This window comes from Dermacentor variabilis, chromosome 6 (assembly GCF_050947875.1).
Source record: "Dermacentor variabilis isolate Ectoservices chromosome 6, ASM5094787v1, whole genome shotgun sequence".
Lineage (NCBI taxonomy): Eukaryota > Metazoa > Arthropoda > Arachnida > Ixodida > Ixodidae > Dermacentor > Dermacentor variabilis.
The window spans coordinates 33,811,747-33,830,016 of record NC_134573.1 but is presented as its reverse complement, the minus strand read 5'-3'; the positions used below and the strand labels follow the sequence as shown (position 1 = coordinate 33,830,016).

Genomic DNA, 18,270 nt, shown 5'->3' with positions numbered 1-18,270 from the left:
CGTGCCTTCATACTAACAGCGACTGAATGCGGACGAATTGGAATGTACGAGAGTGATCTTTTTTTCCAGCGTTACAAAGATAGGACGTGAGGACAATGAAATCAAAGGAGGACACGGACAGATGTTAGCTTGTGTACTTTATTGTCTTAGTCTTTCCCAAAGGTAAATGTTTTCAGCTGTCGAAAATATTTCGTAGCGTAGCTACTAAATATGGCTTCTTCAAAGAGACCCACAATAGCAGCATTTCTGCTAGTAACAGACATTATTTTATATTTCGAAGCTTCCGTGCCTGAGATAACGCCTTGATAATCAACCATAGCAGATCGGCTTTAATCCACATCTGTTGCCTATTTTGAAGCGCTGGTGGAACAAGTTGTGAATTTACTGTCTGAAGTACTTAAATTTTATTTGCCCTATGTGTATCACATTTGCGCAATCGAATCAAGCAATCTGTACGAAACGCACCTGTAAGAGAGCCATGTTGGCAGCTGCTTGTCGAAGCTGGCTTTTTATCGTATTGAGCCGGTCAAGGTTAACCTGTAAAAGAAGGTGCAATACTTGTTATCCAGACTGCCAAACAAGAAGCTCTTGTCTGCGGTTCAAGAAGTCTGGCATGCGTCCACATGTAAATACTGACTTCGCCGTGTTTTTCTTCGCCAGGCTTGAATATCGCTGTGTGAATCTGAAAGAATTGGGCACATAGCCTTCTTTCAGCGAATATCGCAGATTCATAATATGTATGTCCGCACATGAGGGCAAAGATAAGCGCTCTAATATAGGTTGTTAGCATTCAACTTTACACTGAACGAACACGGATGTACTACATATTGTCAAATACAGGCAACCATCAAGCTTTTAGATTATAAAGGGCATGGTAGCAGCTGCGGTGGCTCGGATGGTTTACTTATGTTTGGCTGGACCAGAATGTAACGTCGCGGTCATTAAAATTTACAGGGGCCACATACGCAATGATTCATCGTCATGTCGTCATGACGTAACATGACGCCTGGTGATGCATTTTCCTTTGATTTGCTGCTTTAAATTTTCCTCCGATTGCTGTCAGCTTCAGGCGTAAGGAAAAGGAATGAAACCACGAAATAAAGAAAAAATCACCGACGATTACGATACTCCGTAACGCGAAATTTGTACGCAGCTCTATACGTCTTTTCATTTCGCGCGTCAAGATTTTGTATTATAATTACATAGGCATACTGTTTATGTTCGGAAGAGAACGCTGTGACTAGCGTGGACAATCTGTCGCGTGCACCACATCGCCAGCGGAGCGAGGTGTGGCGTGACTGCCTCGCTAATCGGGAGATCGCGAGAGCCAGCGCGTGGGTGAAGCGCGGACGCGATTCACAGCAGCCGCCGCCGACAGACCTCCGCTCGTGCAGTGATTTCTGTCCATATATGGCATCGGTGGACGCGCTCGCCGCATGTACTCTCGATGACGCCATCGGTGAACAGACGACGGCGCGCTATTCTGGCGCCATCTCTTAGCGGTTATGGCCGCGGAGCCTTCCTTGCGCGGCATTACACTTCCCGCCTCATGGTTCCGCTGCACCCTGCTCCGCTTTCTTCCTCGCGCTCTCTTCGCTATCGCCGTCCTTCATTCTTCGCTGCGCTCCGCGTTCGCACGTTTTCTTGGTTACGCCGAGGGACGCCGACGCTCAATGCAGGAACGGGCGCCTAAGAACTGCGCTCTAAAAGGCTGGCGAATATTAGAGCTTTAGCCTGTTGGTATACTGGAGACGAACCTGAGAGCAACTACACCGATGGCGCCATCTTGTAGCGCGGAGTTTATCCAGAGGACACGCAGCTACTATTGCGATGACCGGATATATTCTAATTAAATATTGGTGTTAAGTGCCGGCGTCCTCGACATAATCGTTAACACGCCAGTTCGATCTTTATTTTCCTTCGACACAAAAACTTTCTATAACGCGTTGTGCTTCCAATAAATCACCCCAAGATGACGCTAACATTGTTTTTACTGCTTTGTGGGTACGTCGTACGTACGTATGCACGTGTACATATGTATGTGTTGATGTATGTATGTATGTATGTATGTATGTATGTATGTATGTATGTATGTATGTATGTATGTATGTGTGTATGTATGTATGTACGCCCGTAGACATATCCAGTGGCAATGGGTACGTGTGTTCATTGGCAATCTGCAGCCGCCTAGGGCAGATCTAGAGAAACAGTTCCAGGCGCAACACGAGCGGAGCCGGACCGCACTCGAGCGCACCTTCGCGCTGCGGACAGTGCGACCTCAAATTTAGAGCAAGGGGTACCGGCGATTTGATGCGAAAACAGATCGTCAAGAAGCGCAATTATGTCACTAATAATTTATCACTACTGCGCACTTGATTTCGAGGCATTAAGTTTTTAAAATTTCTTTTGGGCTGAAGTAATTCATGACTGTTCAAAGCGCTGTTTTTCCTTGTTACTGATTGCCTTTGTTCGAACTGCACAATCTTCGGGAACGGTCCGCGAGAACGGCCAGATACACGCCAAGAGCTGCGTTGACCCGCACATGAGTGCTTCGCAGCATAAGGAGCTCGTCGAAGTATCATCACTGGGCTGGAGACATTAGCCAGAGGAGAGTGCGGCAATTTGACGCTAAGGCATCGCGCGGAACGTTGCACACACTGTCTCGGATAAAATATATTCAAGCGGAGCTACTTGAACAAAATAAAGACCGTGCGCACATGCACAAATTATGACCTCGCGGAAAACGCAGAGGTAAATTTATTGAGTAAGGCACCCATACTCGTCCTCCAGGGACACAAGTGTGTCGCGGTAGCCTCCCTAATTGCCGGCGTCCACGTTACCCGGCTGCGTAGTTATCGGCTACCGCCTTTCTCGTTCCGCGCAGCACTCTTAACTGACTGCGCTCGTACATAATCGATGCTTCATACATTGGGAGCAAGCAAGCAGCCTCGTGTGCGCGCGTGATGTTAGTACGAGGTCTGCTGTGGCCTTGCATACGCAGCTGATATCACTTCGTCCACGTGAAAAAATAAATAAAAGAAAATGCTACTCGAGGTAGCTGCCTCGATCATTTGAGGACACGGAAATACACGTTGTAGTAGATTGCCCGAAACGTGGCAATAACATGTCTGGCTATGTAAGGTGAACGTAGCAATTTAACGCGACGTGGAGCAAGGCGGTTGTACGTACGCCTTGCTCCTCTTATTTCAGGTTTGCTTTGAGCCGGTTGCCCTTTGCAGTATGCAGTAAACAAGTTACGCTATCTTTCTGTTTCTTCCTGATTATACACAGGCGAGAAGTGGAATAACTCTGGTGTTTCCGTGATGGGCCTTTAGCTGGGGCAGCACCGCTTTAGATCCGGTCTGCGAGAAGTCGCACGGCAACGCCACGCATGCGAGGAAAAAAAGAAAAAGAAGCTTGCAAGGAGACTGCACGATAGGGCAGCCGTCCAAAGCAGCTGCTGCGTCCCGGAAGCGCAGATACCTTTTTTTTTGTTTACTACTTCGCAGACTAAGCCCGGTAGGCCGAAGGTATGAGAGGCGCTGTACAGGTCTGCCCGAAAAAAAAAAAAGAAACATTAAATTTTGGGGTTTTACGCGCCAAAACCACTTTCTGATTGTGAGGGACTCCGGAAATTTTGACTACCTGGGGTTCTTTAACGTATACCTAAACCGAAGTACACGGGTGTTTTCGCACTTAGCCCCCATCGAAATATGGCCGCCGTGGCCGGAATTCGATCCCGCGACCTCGTGCTCAGCAGCCCAACACCATAGCCACTGAGCAACCACGGCGGGTTGCCCGAAACGCGTCGCGTTGGAAGCTACACTTTTCCTCGACCAAATTCCTACAACGAAACGAAAGCATAACATGCACGGAGCGTGCGTCGAGTGCGCATATGGACGAGCTGTGTTCAGGGCGCGCCCTGATTCCTTTTTAGTGCGCTGAAGCGTAGCGGAATGGCAGCGGCTTTTGGAATGGCGGATGGGTGCATTCGCGACCCTCTGCTGCCTTGTGGGGCGATGAGAAAGAAAGCAGCGTGCCATCGTATAAAGCTATGTTCACACTACGGTCGTAACGCGCGTAACAGCTCTTTCGGCGTATGGAACACAACGGCTGTAAAAAACGCTACGGCAGTTATGCCGGCACCTTTGTTCCCATTTACTGCTGCGTAAATTACGGCTTTTACAACAGGCCAATCAAATTAGGAGCTGCAGCATCGACGTCGCCAGCGGTCCAATACGGCTCCTGTCAACATGCGAGCGCTGGCCGAGATCGAAGAAATTCACGCTCAAAACAAACTTATAGTCATGTATTCAATCGCCCAAAGACGACGAAGGCGACGCAGAAGGGTTTGCGTGCGGCAAGTATTTCTCGACAGGGCCGTGGACGGCGATTTTCACAACCTTTTTGCCAAGCTCCGAGTTGGTGACGCTGCGATGTTTCATAACTTCATGCGCATGTCGCCCCGGCAGTTCCGCTTCCTTGAAAACCTAGTGAGACCATGAACACTTTGTTTAGCGCAAAACGACAGACACAAGATAGACGACCAGGTCGTCTATCTTGTGTCTGTCGTTTTGCGCTAAGCAAAGTATTCATGGATTCGCACCAGCTAGCCCGCCAACGCATTGTGCTGAACTATCTAGTGAGACCACTCATCGAAGTACGGAGGACGCATGTGCGGCCACCGATTTCCTTGGAGGATAAACCACATGAACTGAAAACAGTCTTGCAAGGCGCACTGCACAAATTTTCACGAACACAGCCAACCTCGTAGTGCGCACGGAATGGCGGAATAGCACTTCCCGCGCCCGGAGCTGTCTGCGGACGGGAGGACGGAAGTGTCGTCACCGGTTGTTGAAAACCGAAAGCTTATCGGCCATTGGCTGTGTCGCAACTGTCGTAATATCACAGTCGTAACTGTTGCCGACCATTTAACACTCGCGTGATTTTCGCGTGAATTGCGCACGTTCGTACCGTTACGTTCACAGTCTGAACTAGACGCATACGCTTGTTGCGCTTCCGCTTACGCATGTTACGAAAAATCGGCGCCTTACGTACGTACACTGTAAACGGAAATAACTCCGAGGTGGGAGTATACTGCTTGTCCTATAGCGACCCCCCGGTTCGGAGTTTTTTTTGCTCCGTATGATCGGAGTAGAATTTTTACTCCGTACGAGCGGGATTTTCGCGTGGAATTATGGGAGTTTTTTTTCTGTCTTTTCTTTATTTTTTGCTTTGCTATTGACGGAGTTCTTTCGAGGTGCAATGGGAGTATAAAAAGAGCCATCGCGTGAGTTTGCGCGAACATGTTTACATGCAGAGGCTGCTGGTCAAATTTCGAAATATGCACACGAGACCGCGTCGAATTCGACGGAACAAGTCAATGAAAGCACATATGTCATGACATACATAAACATTTCAGAAACACCCAATGCAGAAATTTGAAAGACATCACACGTACACGCGATACTCAAGAAGCAACCGTGCCAGTATATATAGCCACGATATTGTGTGCCTCGAAACCGCCTAGGGAGCAGCTGTGCTGTTTTCAGAATTACGACTCACATGCTCGTTCATACGAGATCTCTCTTACTGAAATTAACAGAATACCTTAAGCAACACAAAACTGTTAATTCAAAATAGTGAGAGAGAAAAAGTTAATGGCGTAATTTTTCAAAATTATCATGCCATTCTGTGAGTGCTGAAGCGACTTCGCACACTGCCGGCGTTCGCGGCCAAAAAGTAGTGCGTTAGTTACAGTAAGCAAGAAAAATGTAAGTGCATGTGTTGCATAGCAAAATTAAATTTTTGCGATATAGTGGTAGCGTAGCAAGAAATTATTACGTTTGAGCATGACCCGCAGCAGCCGACATAATTAACACCGAGAAATGCGCAGTCATACATTTTATACACCGCACTACTTGCTCTGCGTCCGAGCAATCTGTCTCGGTTGCGAAAAGGAGCTACATCGCTGATCTGTCGAGTGAATCCCTAAACTCGGAGCCAGCAGGCATGCGTCTAAATCAATGTCTCGGATAGAGCGTAATGTTAATGCAATATAGGAAGCAACGACGTGACCAAACATATATGCGCGATAACAATTCGATTCACATCGCTCAATAAGAAGCTTTATTTTCAGTACGCATACTTATGTCCTACCGTTTTTCTTAGGGCGAGGATATCCGTTCACAGATACATAAAAACAGTTGCTTGCACTCCGGTCTTTCTCACTGGCAACACAGCACCGCAACGAACTTTGGTTACGCCATTCATGCGCGACTAGCACGGATGTCGTCGCTCGAACAGTGGCTACTGTTGCCATTGCTACGCGGTCCTTTCAAACACTACACTGGACGTTGTCAGCATGTACTAAAAGGTCATAGAAGTCGCATTTCACGTGCTGAAGAACACAAGACAGGGTGACGCAGCACGAAAACACAGCCAGAACGTGAGCCGACATCACGAGCCAGTGAGCAGCTTCGAGGTATACCTAAGCCTTTTTCCGCACTTGAAAACGTGGTTCTTGCAATCATCGTTGTCAGCAAAGCGATCACAGCTAATGTACTTGATGCTGAGATACAGTGAGCTTCAGGCATGCCAATAACACTTTCTGGAAGGAAATACGGGAAACAAATTGACGAAACGCTGTCGCGGAACGACACTTCACAGACGTAAACAAACCGTCAGCCATGAGCACTGCCCGCTCCGCCGAACGCGCCCGGTCGCTGGCGAGGCGCACAGCCTCATGGGAAGCGCCACGTGACCAACCTGTATCGGCGGATGGGAGTTTTTTTAAAACTCCCTGTCGGAGTTTCACGGGAGAACAAGATTTTTAAGCGGAGTAAAATCGCGTCATGTCGCCTTAATACTCCCGCAGCTAGCCAGCGGAGTGAAACGAGGGGATGGCGCTGTTGTGCTCCCATACATCGGAGTAAATATTTGAGAGGGGAGGTTTTAGGGCACATCACCTCTTAAAAACTCCCAGGTGGGTTTATTTTCGTTTACAGTGTAGTCTGAACAGAGCATAATATAAACGCAAGAGTGCTTTCCGCACGAGGTGTCACGCAGCCACAAAAGCAGCCTCCTCTCAGAACCTTGACTCGACGCGTGCCCTGATGCATAGATATTTTATAGCTTGAAACAAATATGTGCACAGCAAATGCAAGCATTAACTCACACTAAATAGGTGGCATTACCGGTAAAGCGTGAGGCCAGATTGACGCGCTTTTGTACGTTGAATATGCTGTGCACGCAATTCCTGTGTATCATGCGCATGTGCTTCAGCCATTCATTGTTTTCGCATAACTTGTCAATATTGTTTTTGTCTGTAATGGTTACACTTTTTTCTAAGTTGCAGTAAACTATTCTTGTATTCCAGTGCTTGCGTATATATAAGTTGATGTAATATATCGAAAACAGCCCATTGCTAGGAAACCAGGTACATTTCCAACAACTTCCTCGTAATAACAAGGAACATATCAATGCCAATTTGAATAAGGGGAGCATTCAATGCTTCTTTTACGAGGGCCTATGTTCTACGCTCATTGTTGCATCAATCCATCACTAGCGACTGCCTATAACGTTCTAGCAACGGCTGTCTGTATAATGAAAAAAATAAATATAACATGGCGAGTTCTCAATTCTGAAATTGTTCCTTTGATGACTGATGACCATGACTGACTGCTTGTCACCATACTGGCGCACGTAACATAGTTGCATAGCGCATCGTCCACATTACCCGCGTGGATGGAGGAATGTTATGAGCGTCCCTTTGGAAAGGGGTGGTGGGTTGCGCCACCAAGCTCTTGTTATTATACTGCATAATGTCGTATCTAGCTTAAACAAGACAAAAAGAAAGAAAAATACTATGAACTCCCACAACGAAATTTTCTGATCCCCTGTTGCGAACTGTGCATTTGTACGCCTCCGTTTTTTGTCGTTTCCCCACTTTTCTTCCACCATTCCTCCAATTGCCTCTGACCCAAAACACGAAACATTAACGCGAGCGGCGCCTCGCGGGTGCGCGACGTACCTGCGTGCTCATGCGTGCAACCAGAGTCATCTCGAGGTTTCCGTTGAGGCCCAGCAGGGGCGGGACCAGCACGAACAGCTCCCGGTACGCCACGTACACGGGCCAGCCCTGCACCACGCATGCAGAAACAGCGCGCAGCCGATGAGAGTTCACTCGCTGCTGCACTGGTAAGGCGAAAGACACGCGTGAAACAAACGCGATATGCTAGAACCAGACTCATCAGCGGCAGTGGCTTCGTTTCTCCGGATGTACTGTGATGAACACCCGGCACTGCACTTAGCAGTGGACAAGGGTTCCACGGCATCAACGCTTGTGTCCCTCGTTAGAGGGACACTAAAGAAGAAAAAAAGCAAGTTCAGCTGCATTAGTCAAGCCGGGTCAAGTTGAGAAGGAAGGACTAGCAGGACTAGCGCCAACTCTCAACGGAATGTTTATATATATATATATATATATATATATATACGTGTGTGTGTGTGTGTGTGTGTGTGACTGCAAAAGCCGTTGCAAGCAAACAAGGCCTAAAGACTATCAGTTAAACATATAATAAGGTAGGGAAGCCGTCATAACTCAAGCAAAGGCAGTATTTGCGATTGACAAACTTGCTCAGGAGATACAAAAATTCTCTTTCTAACAGCGATAATCACGCTTGGCTCACAGAAATCTCTTCTAATCTTTTAACATGAAATGTCTCAATGATTTCGCGTGTAGTTTTACATTTGTGTCTTGCAAGGACTTCTGTGTCCTCAAAGGAAGGTTTACAACCGCAGTTAGGACAAAGCGCTACAGACCGAGTAAATGTTGCCATGCCAACTCGCCGTCGCCCAACTGTCATCCCCTTTTTCTATATACCTTAAGAACTCCCATTTCCGTTCATTTGCGAAAAAAAAGTGGTTGGCTATTAGCGGAGTAAGCTAAAACCAAACTTTGCCGCTTGAAGTTTACACTGGAATCCGAGCGCCGCTGCCTCAGCGTGACGTCATGACGAGCTGGCACGAGAATTTCAAGATCGCGTCGCATCTCGTATTTCGTTTTTGCGTCTTTCCTGTATCGTACCAAGGCGCCTCCCATAAATGTAGCTGCCGCTTTGCTACTGTAAAAACGTATTTTACAAATAAAGCTTAATTTATAAAAAAAACGTAGTATTTTAAGGGCCAACACCACGATACGATTTTGAGGCCCGTCGTAAAGGAAGACTCTGCATTATGTTGTCCACCCGGAGTTATTTAACGTGCAGCCAATGCCCGGCATTCTATTCCGTGGTAATGCGGCCGCCGCGGCCGCGATTCGTTCCGGCGACTTCGTGCTTACCAGCACAACGCCAAAGCCTCTACACCACCGCGGCGGGCATAGCTTAATTTATTATTCAAATTTAGTGTCCAATAACCTTCGTATGTCTGACCCGGCCGTGCAATTATAATAAGTCTGGAAATCTACCCTCGTAGTATTTCAGGAATTTTTCGCGCATTTGAGGAGGCTCTACTTTGCGTTCTCACACGAACGTCTCAATCAATCAAATATTTACCGTTGCCAGGAACAACCATATTGTCTGAGTGCTTGCGCACGCATACGTGTAAAAGAAACTGCTGGGGAATATAAGAAAAAAAAAAGAACAATCAGTAAAGACAACAATTGTTTAAAAAAGTCCACATACAAGACGCAAGGTGAATATAAAAGAAAAAGGACGAGGAGGGCAATTGAACAATGCCTGAAACTATGATACGACAACGCAAAGCTCGGAAAAAAACAATGACAGCGAGTTCTGAAAAATGTCGAGATCACAAAAACAGGCGTAATAAAGACTGCATTCTGTGGATGGTTGAGGTTTTGTTATGACAGGCAGGAACATGGAAAGGTCGATGTTCCCTGGTGATCTTGCACGGAATAGGAAACATGATACAACTGAATAGGTCAGTGCATGTACAGGATACCGTGAAGGAGTTTCAAAAGAGACAGAAGTTAAGCGCAACTATGTCGGCAGCGAAGTGAGGGCGACGACAACAGTGCTGGAATAAGATCCAGTGTCCGTGTTAGCAAAGCAGTGATTATATATTCTTAGAAACTTGTTCTGGATCCGATTTGTAATGTCATTGCTGGATCTAGAAATGCCATTGCAGATGACCGACGCGTGTTCGGGTTGAGGAAGACAGATTATTGTGTACGACTGGCGGAATGGTGTACGGGAATTTAATTCGATCGATAATAATAATAATATTTGGGGTTTTACGTGCCAAAACCACTTTCTGATTATGAGGCACGCCGTAGTGGAGGACTCCGGAAATTTCGACCACCTGGGGTTCTTTAACGTGCACCTAAATCTAAGCACACGGGTGTTTTCGCATTTCGCCCCCATCGAAATGCGGCCGCCGTGGCCGGGATTCGATCCCGCGACCTCGTGCTCAGCAGCCCAACACCATAGCCACTGAGCAACCACGGCGGGTGATCGATAATCTGCAAACGAGGCCATGAGAGTGCATACCCAGGAATGCAACGCCTTTAGTATGAGCGGAAAAGTGTGAGCTTGTGTCAAAAAAAAAAGAAAAAAGAAGGAACACTGAGACCATTGCTCTCACGGACCTCACAGAATCGTAGAGCATCTGCAGAATCAGAAAAAGAAATGCTCGCTGTTTTGCGTGTGAGTCATGTCTGTGGCCTTAGGAACATTCAAGGTGACGTTATCTTCGCACCATTCAGGAACAAAAGCAAAACAGGTGAAACAGCAGGAAGCGACAATCATCTAAAGTATAAATTTGGTTTTAAATATTGATGTCATGGGCTTATAGAAGGAATTAATTCTGAATAGCGGAAAGAAGGTCATTAATAATAAAAAAATGTAGTGGTCCTAATGCCGATGATTGAGGGGCGCTGGTAGTTGTCATGTGAAGTGAACATGTTTGGCCGCTGAAGCTAACATAATAATAATAATAATAATAATAATAATAATAATAATAATAATAATAATAATAATAATAATAATAATAATAATAAGAAGAAGAAGAAGAAGAAGAAGAAGAAGAAGAAGAAGAAGAAGAAGAAAGAGGTTGTTTCGCAAACGAACACAATAAGCAGGTTTATCAAAGCGTTTGCATGCGACCGGGCTTGGTAACATCGACTATGGCTGCGGTTATGGTTGGATACAACAATAGCGACTTCTCTGCCTAGAGAATAGCGCTGAAACAAATACTGTAACATGCAGAAGCCACTATTGAGCAAGGGAAACAAATGTGACATTCCATTTACTTGAAACTTAGCAGACACACAGAGGAATAATGTGCGACAAGAACTTGAGTTTGGCGTAATCAGTGTTACCGCCGGTGTCGTCATTTTGTCAGCTCTTCCCCTGTCTTCGTCTTTGTTAGCGGTGAATATGACATGCAGTAATGTGCGAGGTTTTTCGTATAGCTTTTATAGACCTGGAATGCGACAGACGTCACAATTGGTGAATCCGAGACTGAGTTCATTCTCATTAACTTTGCGAACGTGCATCTAAACGGGAATATCCGAGTGTTCTCGTCATACCGATAAACGTTGCCAGCGATTACGTACAATTCCCGTAGCCTCTAATCGCCGAATCGTGCATGTAAGCTTTTCTGAGACCCTTCCTCGCCGCGTAGGTGCCAACCCAAAACGCGCTGTACCGACAATGAATCTTGCCGCGAAACATACTCTCCATAGGCATAACTAGTACCGGAGACTGATATTTGTATTTAAAGTGGTTGTACGTAGTAAACGGTTGTTTTTACGAAGGAAAGAAAGTACTGCTGAGCCCACTGTATGTTTAGCTACTTCTGGCGACACTTGAACTGTGGCCAGCAGTGAGAGAAGAGGAGGAAAGAGGATCAAGTAGCGGAAAGTAAACTATGATATACCATTAAACAAAATGAAAGTAAAAACGCTTATGTCAACGTCAAAAAAAAAGTGTAGCTAGCTTGTACCAACGCTTCCACGAAGTGTTTCGAAAGCCATTCTCCCAACCCCGAATATTTCGTCCCGCGAAGGAAAGCGTGTGCATACAGGACAGCGGCTTCGGTTGCGCCGCTCAAAACAAAGCGACCGCACAACGCGATCGGCTTTCCGCATTTCACCTCCGTGCACCATGAACTGAAACGGTAGCGCGAGTTGCCGCTCAACATAATGTCGCGCCGTGTATCATAAGAAAAGGAAAGAGAAAATTGTTCGGTTGCCAGTCTGTTACGCAGACGTTGTGCAATAAGTTACTGATGCGTTTTTAATGTACTCGCGCGGAAGGCATCCGAGTAAGCCATTGCGTCCTACTTTCTCCTATGGTCACCGGTTCATTTTAGTTCCGCTCGAGGCGAACGCTCTTTCCTGCTGCGAAAGTGGTTTGAGATTTAAGCAATGATGAGCCAACAAAAAAGAAATGACCAGCACGTTAGAAGACTGGAGGGGTGTGAGGCGGGAAAAGGAGGCACTGCACGCCTTGTCCCGTTGCACACACCCTGCTGTCATTACAACGAGTGACGATCTCATTCACTTCCGGATATTTTTGCGTGCTGGCGAAGTGGCGCTACAACGCCAGTGCAGGCCGGCCTTTACATCAGCCAGGTTGGCGGGCGGTGCGACGGGAACACGTGCCAGAATTATCAAGCAAACATGCATGAGAGGCCAGAATAGATCCCGAACGCGCTCAATCGCAATCGAATGGGTACCGTGTGACATCCGTGTAAATATTACATTCCAACTCATGCTACAAAAGAGGCTACCTGATGAAGTGCTTCCTGTATTTGTGTGAATACCCCTGTTACACGGACCAACTAAAGTGCACTTTGAGCCAGTGCGTTAGCTCAAAGTGCAACTTGAGCAAGCGAAATTCGCAGTGCACTTTCGAAGGGAAATTTCATCGCTGCGTTCTCTCATACCGGACTTCAAGGATTGCGTGACGCATGCGTCACGGGCCCCACCTTCTTTCTTTTTAGAGCGCAGCTCTTTGGCGTCCGTTCCTGGGTTTCGCGTCGTCGTCGTCGTCGGCGTCGTCGTCGGCCTCGTAACCAGCTCCGCCCCCCTTTCATCCCCCCAGCGCTAGCAGCGACCGACTGATACCGCTGGATGCCGCTGACGCCGCTAGAGAGTCAAGATAACGTGACTGCATAGAACACCGTCGCCGCCATGCAGAAAGAGTATCAGTCAAAGGCATCAGTCAGTCGCTGCTATCTCTTCCCTCCTCCCTTTATCGTGTTGTCCGCTTGCTGCGCGCGCTTCTGCCCCCATCGTTTGCCGCTGGGTGTACACGCCGACCCCCTCCGCTTCCGCTTACTGCTGGTTGCTCTCGACGGCGGCGATGAGCCTCCGCTTCGGCGGCGCGAACTGCAGGGTCTTCTCGGCGGCGGCGATGAGCTTCTGCTTCAGCCTCGCTTACTGCTGGTTGCTCTCGACGGCGGCAATGAGCCTCCGCTTCGGCGGCGCGAACGGCAGGGTCTTCTCGGCGTCGGCGCTTAGCCTCTGCTTCCCCCACGGCTGTGACAACCTCGCGAGGCACTTGTATACATCTCGTCTTTGAGAATCAAGCATTGGTGTACCAAGTCGAACATATATCAGTCTATTTCTCCGACCACAAAGCTTCCTTCATGACTGTCAAGAACTGTTAGTGGAGTCTTTGTTAAAGGAATACGTGTGAAAAATAAAAAAAAAATTCTGTGATAGCGCATGCATGTGTTGCTCGATTTCTTTGCCTCAATCTATCCAAAAGGTGAAACAGCTTATTTGCTGCGCTCAAATTTCGCATTAGGAAGTAACGTAATCGTCGGTAATTTTTTCGTTTATTTTTTCCCGGTGCGGCGCAATTCCGCTAACGGCGTCGCGCGCGAGCTGTGGTGATCGCCTCGCTTTCAACAGTGCATGATTTTACGCGCTGTGCACAAGGACAGCTGACTAGTGGTGTAATTTAGTGCTACACGCATACTGAGGCAGACACAGGCGTATCACAGAGGAAGATACCGCACTGAAACACGGTAGAAAATGAGACATAGTTTCAGTGTCTGCGCGCGCGACTGCATGACGTGGGAACAAGCAGACGAAACGGAAGTACATCTCCCTTGCTGCGGTACGAAGTAAAATAAAAGCATGCACGCAATCGGTCGACGTGTTTTATTATTTTTCTAAGCTTTAATTCCTCTTTTCAAGCAACATATCACACAAATAAATAGATGTAACTTTGAATATTTCTTGACATCACGCGTCACCACGAGCGACGTCATAGTGCAAACAGGTGTATGTAGGCGCACGTGTACGTCATACTCCGGCTTGGAGCGCGGCGGTCGCGAGGAAAAGGGAAAACAGCATTCGGCTTGAAATTTCTGGTCTTTACGCGTCGCTAGCCATGTAATAATTTCGAGACACGATTGCTATTGCGCAATGTATGTATGCTCTGCGTTTGTCAGCTCGAAATGACCGCACCTGGTGAGGGGCTCTTTAAAGAATTTCCCCCTTTCGGCGCGTATCTTCGTCTCACAACAATAATCGTAATCCGCCTAGATGGCGTTTTCTTTATTGAAAGCGGTGCGCTCGATACTTCCCTGTCGATAATGCTACGTCGCGCTGATAGCACGCATGCCGTTTGTTACCTGGAAAGTACTAGGCTGGAAGCGTTAAAGAAAGGAAGAGCGGATAATATAGATCATAGAGTTTCATACAATAATTACTAGAGAGAACTCCGGCGCTGCGATTGTTGAGCCACCATGAGAGTGGTGGAAAGTGCATGGAATTTTCTGTCTTCGTACTTGTGGATTCAGATTTTCTTGTGGCTTTGTTCATTTACGCTTTATCTCTTTTCATTGCGCTAAATTTCAAAGTGATCTACACTTTTCTAAGCGCCAAATACTTTGCGAACATGCACAATCGCTACTAATTGGAACTGCTCAAACTCTCGAGGTCGCCAAAGTGCAACTCGCCAAGCATCTCAATCCGCTTGTTTGGCCGCAAGGAATTCATCAGGGCGTTCTATGCGCTTGTCGATGCATGCGTCCGTGGCGTAGCCCTCATTTTAGCACCGCCGTGGCTTTAGAAAAGACACCTTCCTATAGACCTTTGCACCGGAAGCCTCGAACCAGAGAGTGGGAAACGGATATCAGGCCCCCGGTAGCGAGAGTAGCTAGCGCCTCATAGTTGCCATCTCTTGCTGGACTGTCACGCGCGCAGTTCCCGCATTGGCTGCACGACGTTTTCGCGATTTTATGCTTATCAGCACAGGCTATGCGAACGTCCGGGCAGCACTGCGCTGTGTACGGTTGTTCGAACAGCCAGAAGAAGCGCAATGCAGCAAGAAAAGTGCAGTGCAGCACGCACAATGTTCTGCAAGAGGACTGCGGCTGCATCATGTGCTTGTTGTATCGGTTTCCTTGCGACGCCGTACTGAAGCATCGCTGGATTAGCTCTCTAAATCGTAAGGGATTCCTCCCTGCGGAGTCATCGCGCGTCTGCTCGATTAATTTTATCGACGAGAAGCGGACATCTGATAATCCAGAGCCGATGCTTCAGCTCGGATACGTGAGGTAGGTAAGATGCGCTGTGTGTGTCTCCATCGTCAGCCCCTAATGTTTAGATGGGCTATAAATATGCAAATATGAACCAACAAGGTCAATTAAGTTTTGGCCTTGTTGGGTCTCTTTATATTATTGAAATGAAAATAAAAGAAAGAGACGTAGTCACCTTACAATGGTGACGGCTACTCCTTTTCTCATAGCAGAAACAACAATATAAAAAAACAATGTAGAAAAATGAAAAAAAATTATGAAAAAAAATCTTCATAGGCTGAGAAAGCCACAGCACAGTCCTATACGCCTATGAACATCACAGTCTAAAAGTCAATTGCAAGTTGCACCACAATGAGTTCGTAGACAGTCACAAACACACACAAACGGCCATGATGTACACTTCGATGAGCATATAAACAGATGAAGAATTACAGTGCAAAAATAATTCATGCACAACTACAAGAAATGTATAACACGTAATATACAAGCACTAATACAAATAATAGAAGAATGTTTTAGTGACTTCGTGTGATTATTCAATGCAATGCCTAGTATTTGTTGAGGACGCCTGTGTCTGCATAAAAATGTTCAATTGCGTTCAATGCTTTTCGCTGTGCTATTTTCGATGGCCATGGGCCCAGCAATTTTGCGAGTGAGAAAGGCCAGTGAGGATCGATGAAGTGTAGCTCTTGTTCTAGCTGCTGTCTTTGTATCTCGTATATGGGGCATTCGAGGAGTAGATGGCGAACATCCTCATCGTCGTGGCCACAGGAGCAAGCCGGGGAAGGAGCCCGTTTGATGCGATGTCGGCTCACGGCGGCAAGCCGACAGTGGCTGACGTCGACGCCTTTCCGCAATCGCACGGACTGATTCGCAGCCACGGACGCTCAAAACAGGAAAGCATTCGCCGTAATGCGTAAAGCGACACCTCTTAACACTGGTGATACTTGCACTAAAGGTCGAAAACGACGCTGAGGAGACTTAGGATATAGAGAATCATGGGTGAAAGCAGCTGCAGCGCTGAGCTGACGCTTCCCGGCGCCATCCGGCAGTCGCGTGCAGTCCTACGTTCGCCGCCAGCAGGAAAGCTTCCGTCTCGATGCGTAGGCGATGCCTCTCGACACTGGTGAGAATAGCACGAAAGTGGCAAGACGACTCTGTGAAGGCCGAAGATACGGAGATACACAGACGTAGATAGCAACCAACGTTTTTAGATCTGTTTGTTGATAGCAACAGCAGCGCGCTGAGGCTGAGCAACGACAGTCCAGTATGGCGTCGCCGCCAAGCAGACGCTAGGCGGCGCCAGTAGTCCAAATATGGTGGCGCCCGTGGAAGCCTCAGTGCAAAGGTCTATAGACCTCTTCATCGGGCGAGGAGGAAAGGGCGCGCTGCGAGCCTTTCCTCCTCTCTGGTTTGTGCGATCCGGCGTGCGCTGCTCGAAAGTATTGCTGCCGCGTGCTGCGGAACGATTTCGAGATGTTTTGGATCGTACTTTGTGAAAGTTAGGCAATGTCCGTTGATATAAGGTCGTCAGGAAAGCCCTTCGGTGCATTGGTAACTACAGTACGCGGAAATATCTTTTGGGTGCGCGAACATGTGACGCGCATTATCAGCCGCGGTGTGTGTATGCGTTGTGAACCTTTTTGCGTATATCGGTTTTAATTCAGCGAAGGGAACCGGCGTCTCTGTATTAACAAGCATGAAATGGTAAATGTGATCTACATCTGATCCCTTGGCGTAGGGACTAAAACAAAAGAGCGCATGTTCGTGTGCGTGGCCAACCTAAGGCAATCACCAAACATCTAAGCGGCAGGCGCTATCAAATATTTGTGATGAACCGGCATCGTTCTCACGCGCTTCAAGTCTGGTAGCCTTGAAATCAATATATGTCTACGCTAGCCTTTTGCAAGAAGCCGATGGCGCTGCTAAACGCATCGATCACTGCGGATGGTGAACGAGCATGATACATATATAAGCTATGTGTTTCGGCGTTGCCTTTTTGCCCTGTAAAGCTATAAAATTCGAGAGGGATCGCATAAAATGAATGCGATGGCTATTTCTGAGGACAAAATTTACGTAATACGTGTGAGAACGGAACGAACACAACGGGGAAAAAAAAAGCGATTATCATCCTCTTTCTCGAAAAAGAAAGAGAAAACTGGCTAACGCCGCAATACGACTTCGCATAGTCACGCCGCACAACGTTTATAGATCTATTAACGTTGATGCCGCATGCTTGGGCCAAGCGATGTATAGAACAAAGATGTCTTTAATCAAGCACCTACCACGGCTTAGGATGCTCGCGCAGTTCGTAAGCTGTCGCTTTGCTGGACAAGCATAGTTCACACTGTAAGGTACGCTGTTATTACTAGCCAAAAGAGCTGCTGGTTTGGCCCAAACCTGCGGTCAAACCGGCCGCTGCATTAATGAACGCTTGGGGGAACATACCCGAAATTTAAGTAGCTTAAAGGACAACTACGCACATTTGGTCGCGCACGTAACTGAATACAGAGGTTGCGAGGCTCGATTGGGAGATACGAAGATTCTCTGGAAGAGTGCCGACGCGACAGCGCGGGACAGTTTGGAAGCGTTTCACATACAGAAATATGGCAGCAAGTGCGTAACCACCCCCTCTGTATCGCTTTTTGCTGCAGAGCTTCAATTTTTGGAAGCGACCGCTTACTGATTTGATTGTATGTTAGTATCCCTCGCCTTTTTTCTAGTTTTCTTGCTTTTCTGCGCCTGATTCCG

General features: G+C 47.3%; 1 protein-coding gene across 12 annotated transcripts in view; it reads right to left on the bottom strand.

Moving 5' to 3' along the window:
- Window positions 1–18,270, bottom strand: part of LOC142584714 (solute carrier family 41 member 1-like) — a 448,191-nt gene that overhangs the window by 56,181 nt on the left and 373,740 nt on the right. For 11 of the 12 annotated variants that reach the window (XM_075694932.1, XM_075694925.1, XM_075694923.1 and 8 more), the window contains 2 exons: window positions 8,033–8,140; window positions 466–537 (listed from right to left, as the gene is read on the bottom strand). In XM_075694932.1, coding sequence (XP_075551047.1) covers window positions 466–537; window positions 8,033–8,140 — 180 coding nt within the window. The remainder of the gene's footprint in view (window positions 1–465; window positions 538–8,032; window positions 8,141–18,270) is intronic. The other variant, XM_075694924.1, reaches the window with a different exon arrangement.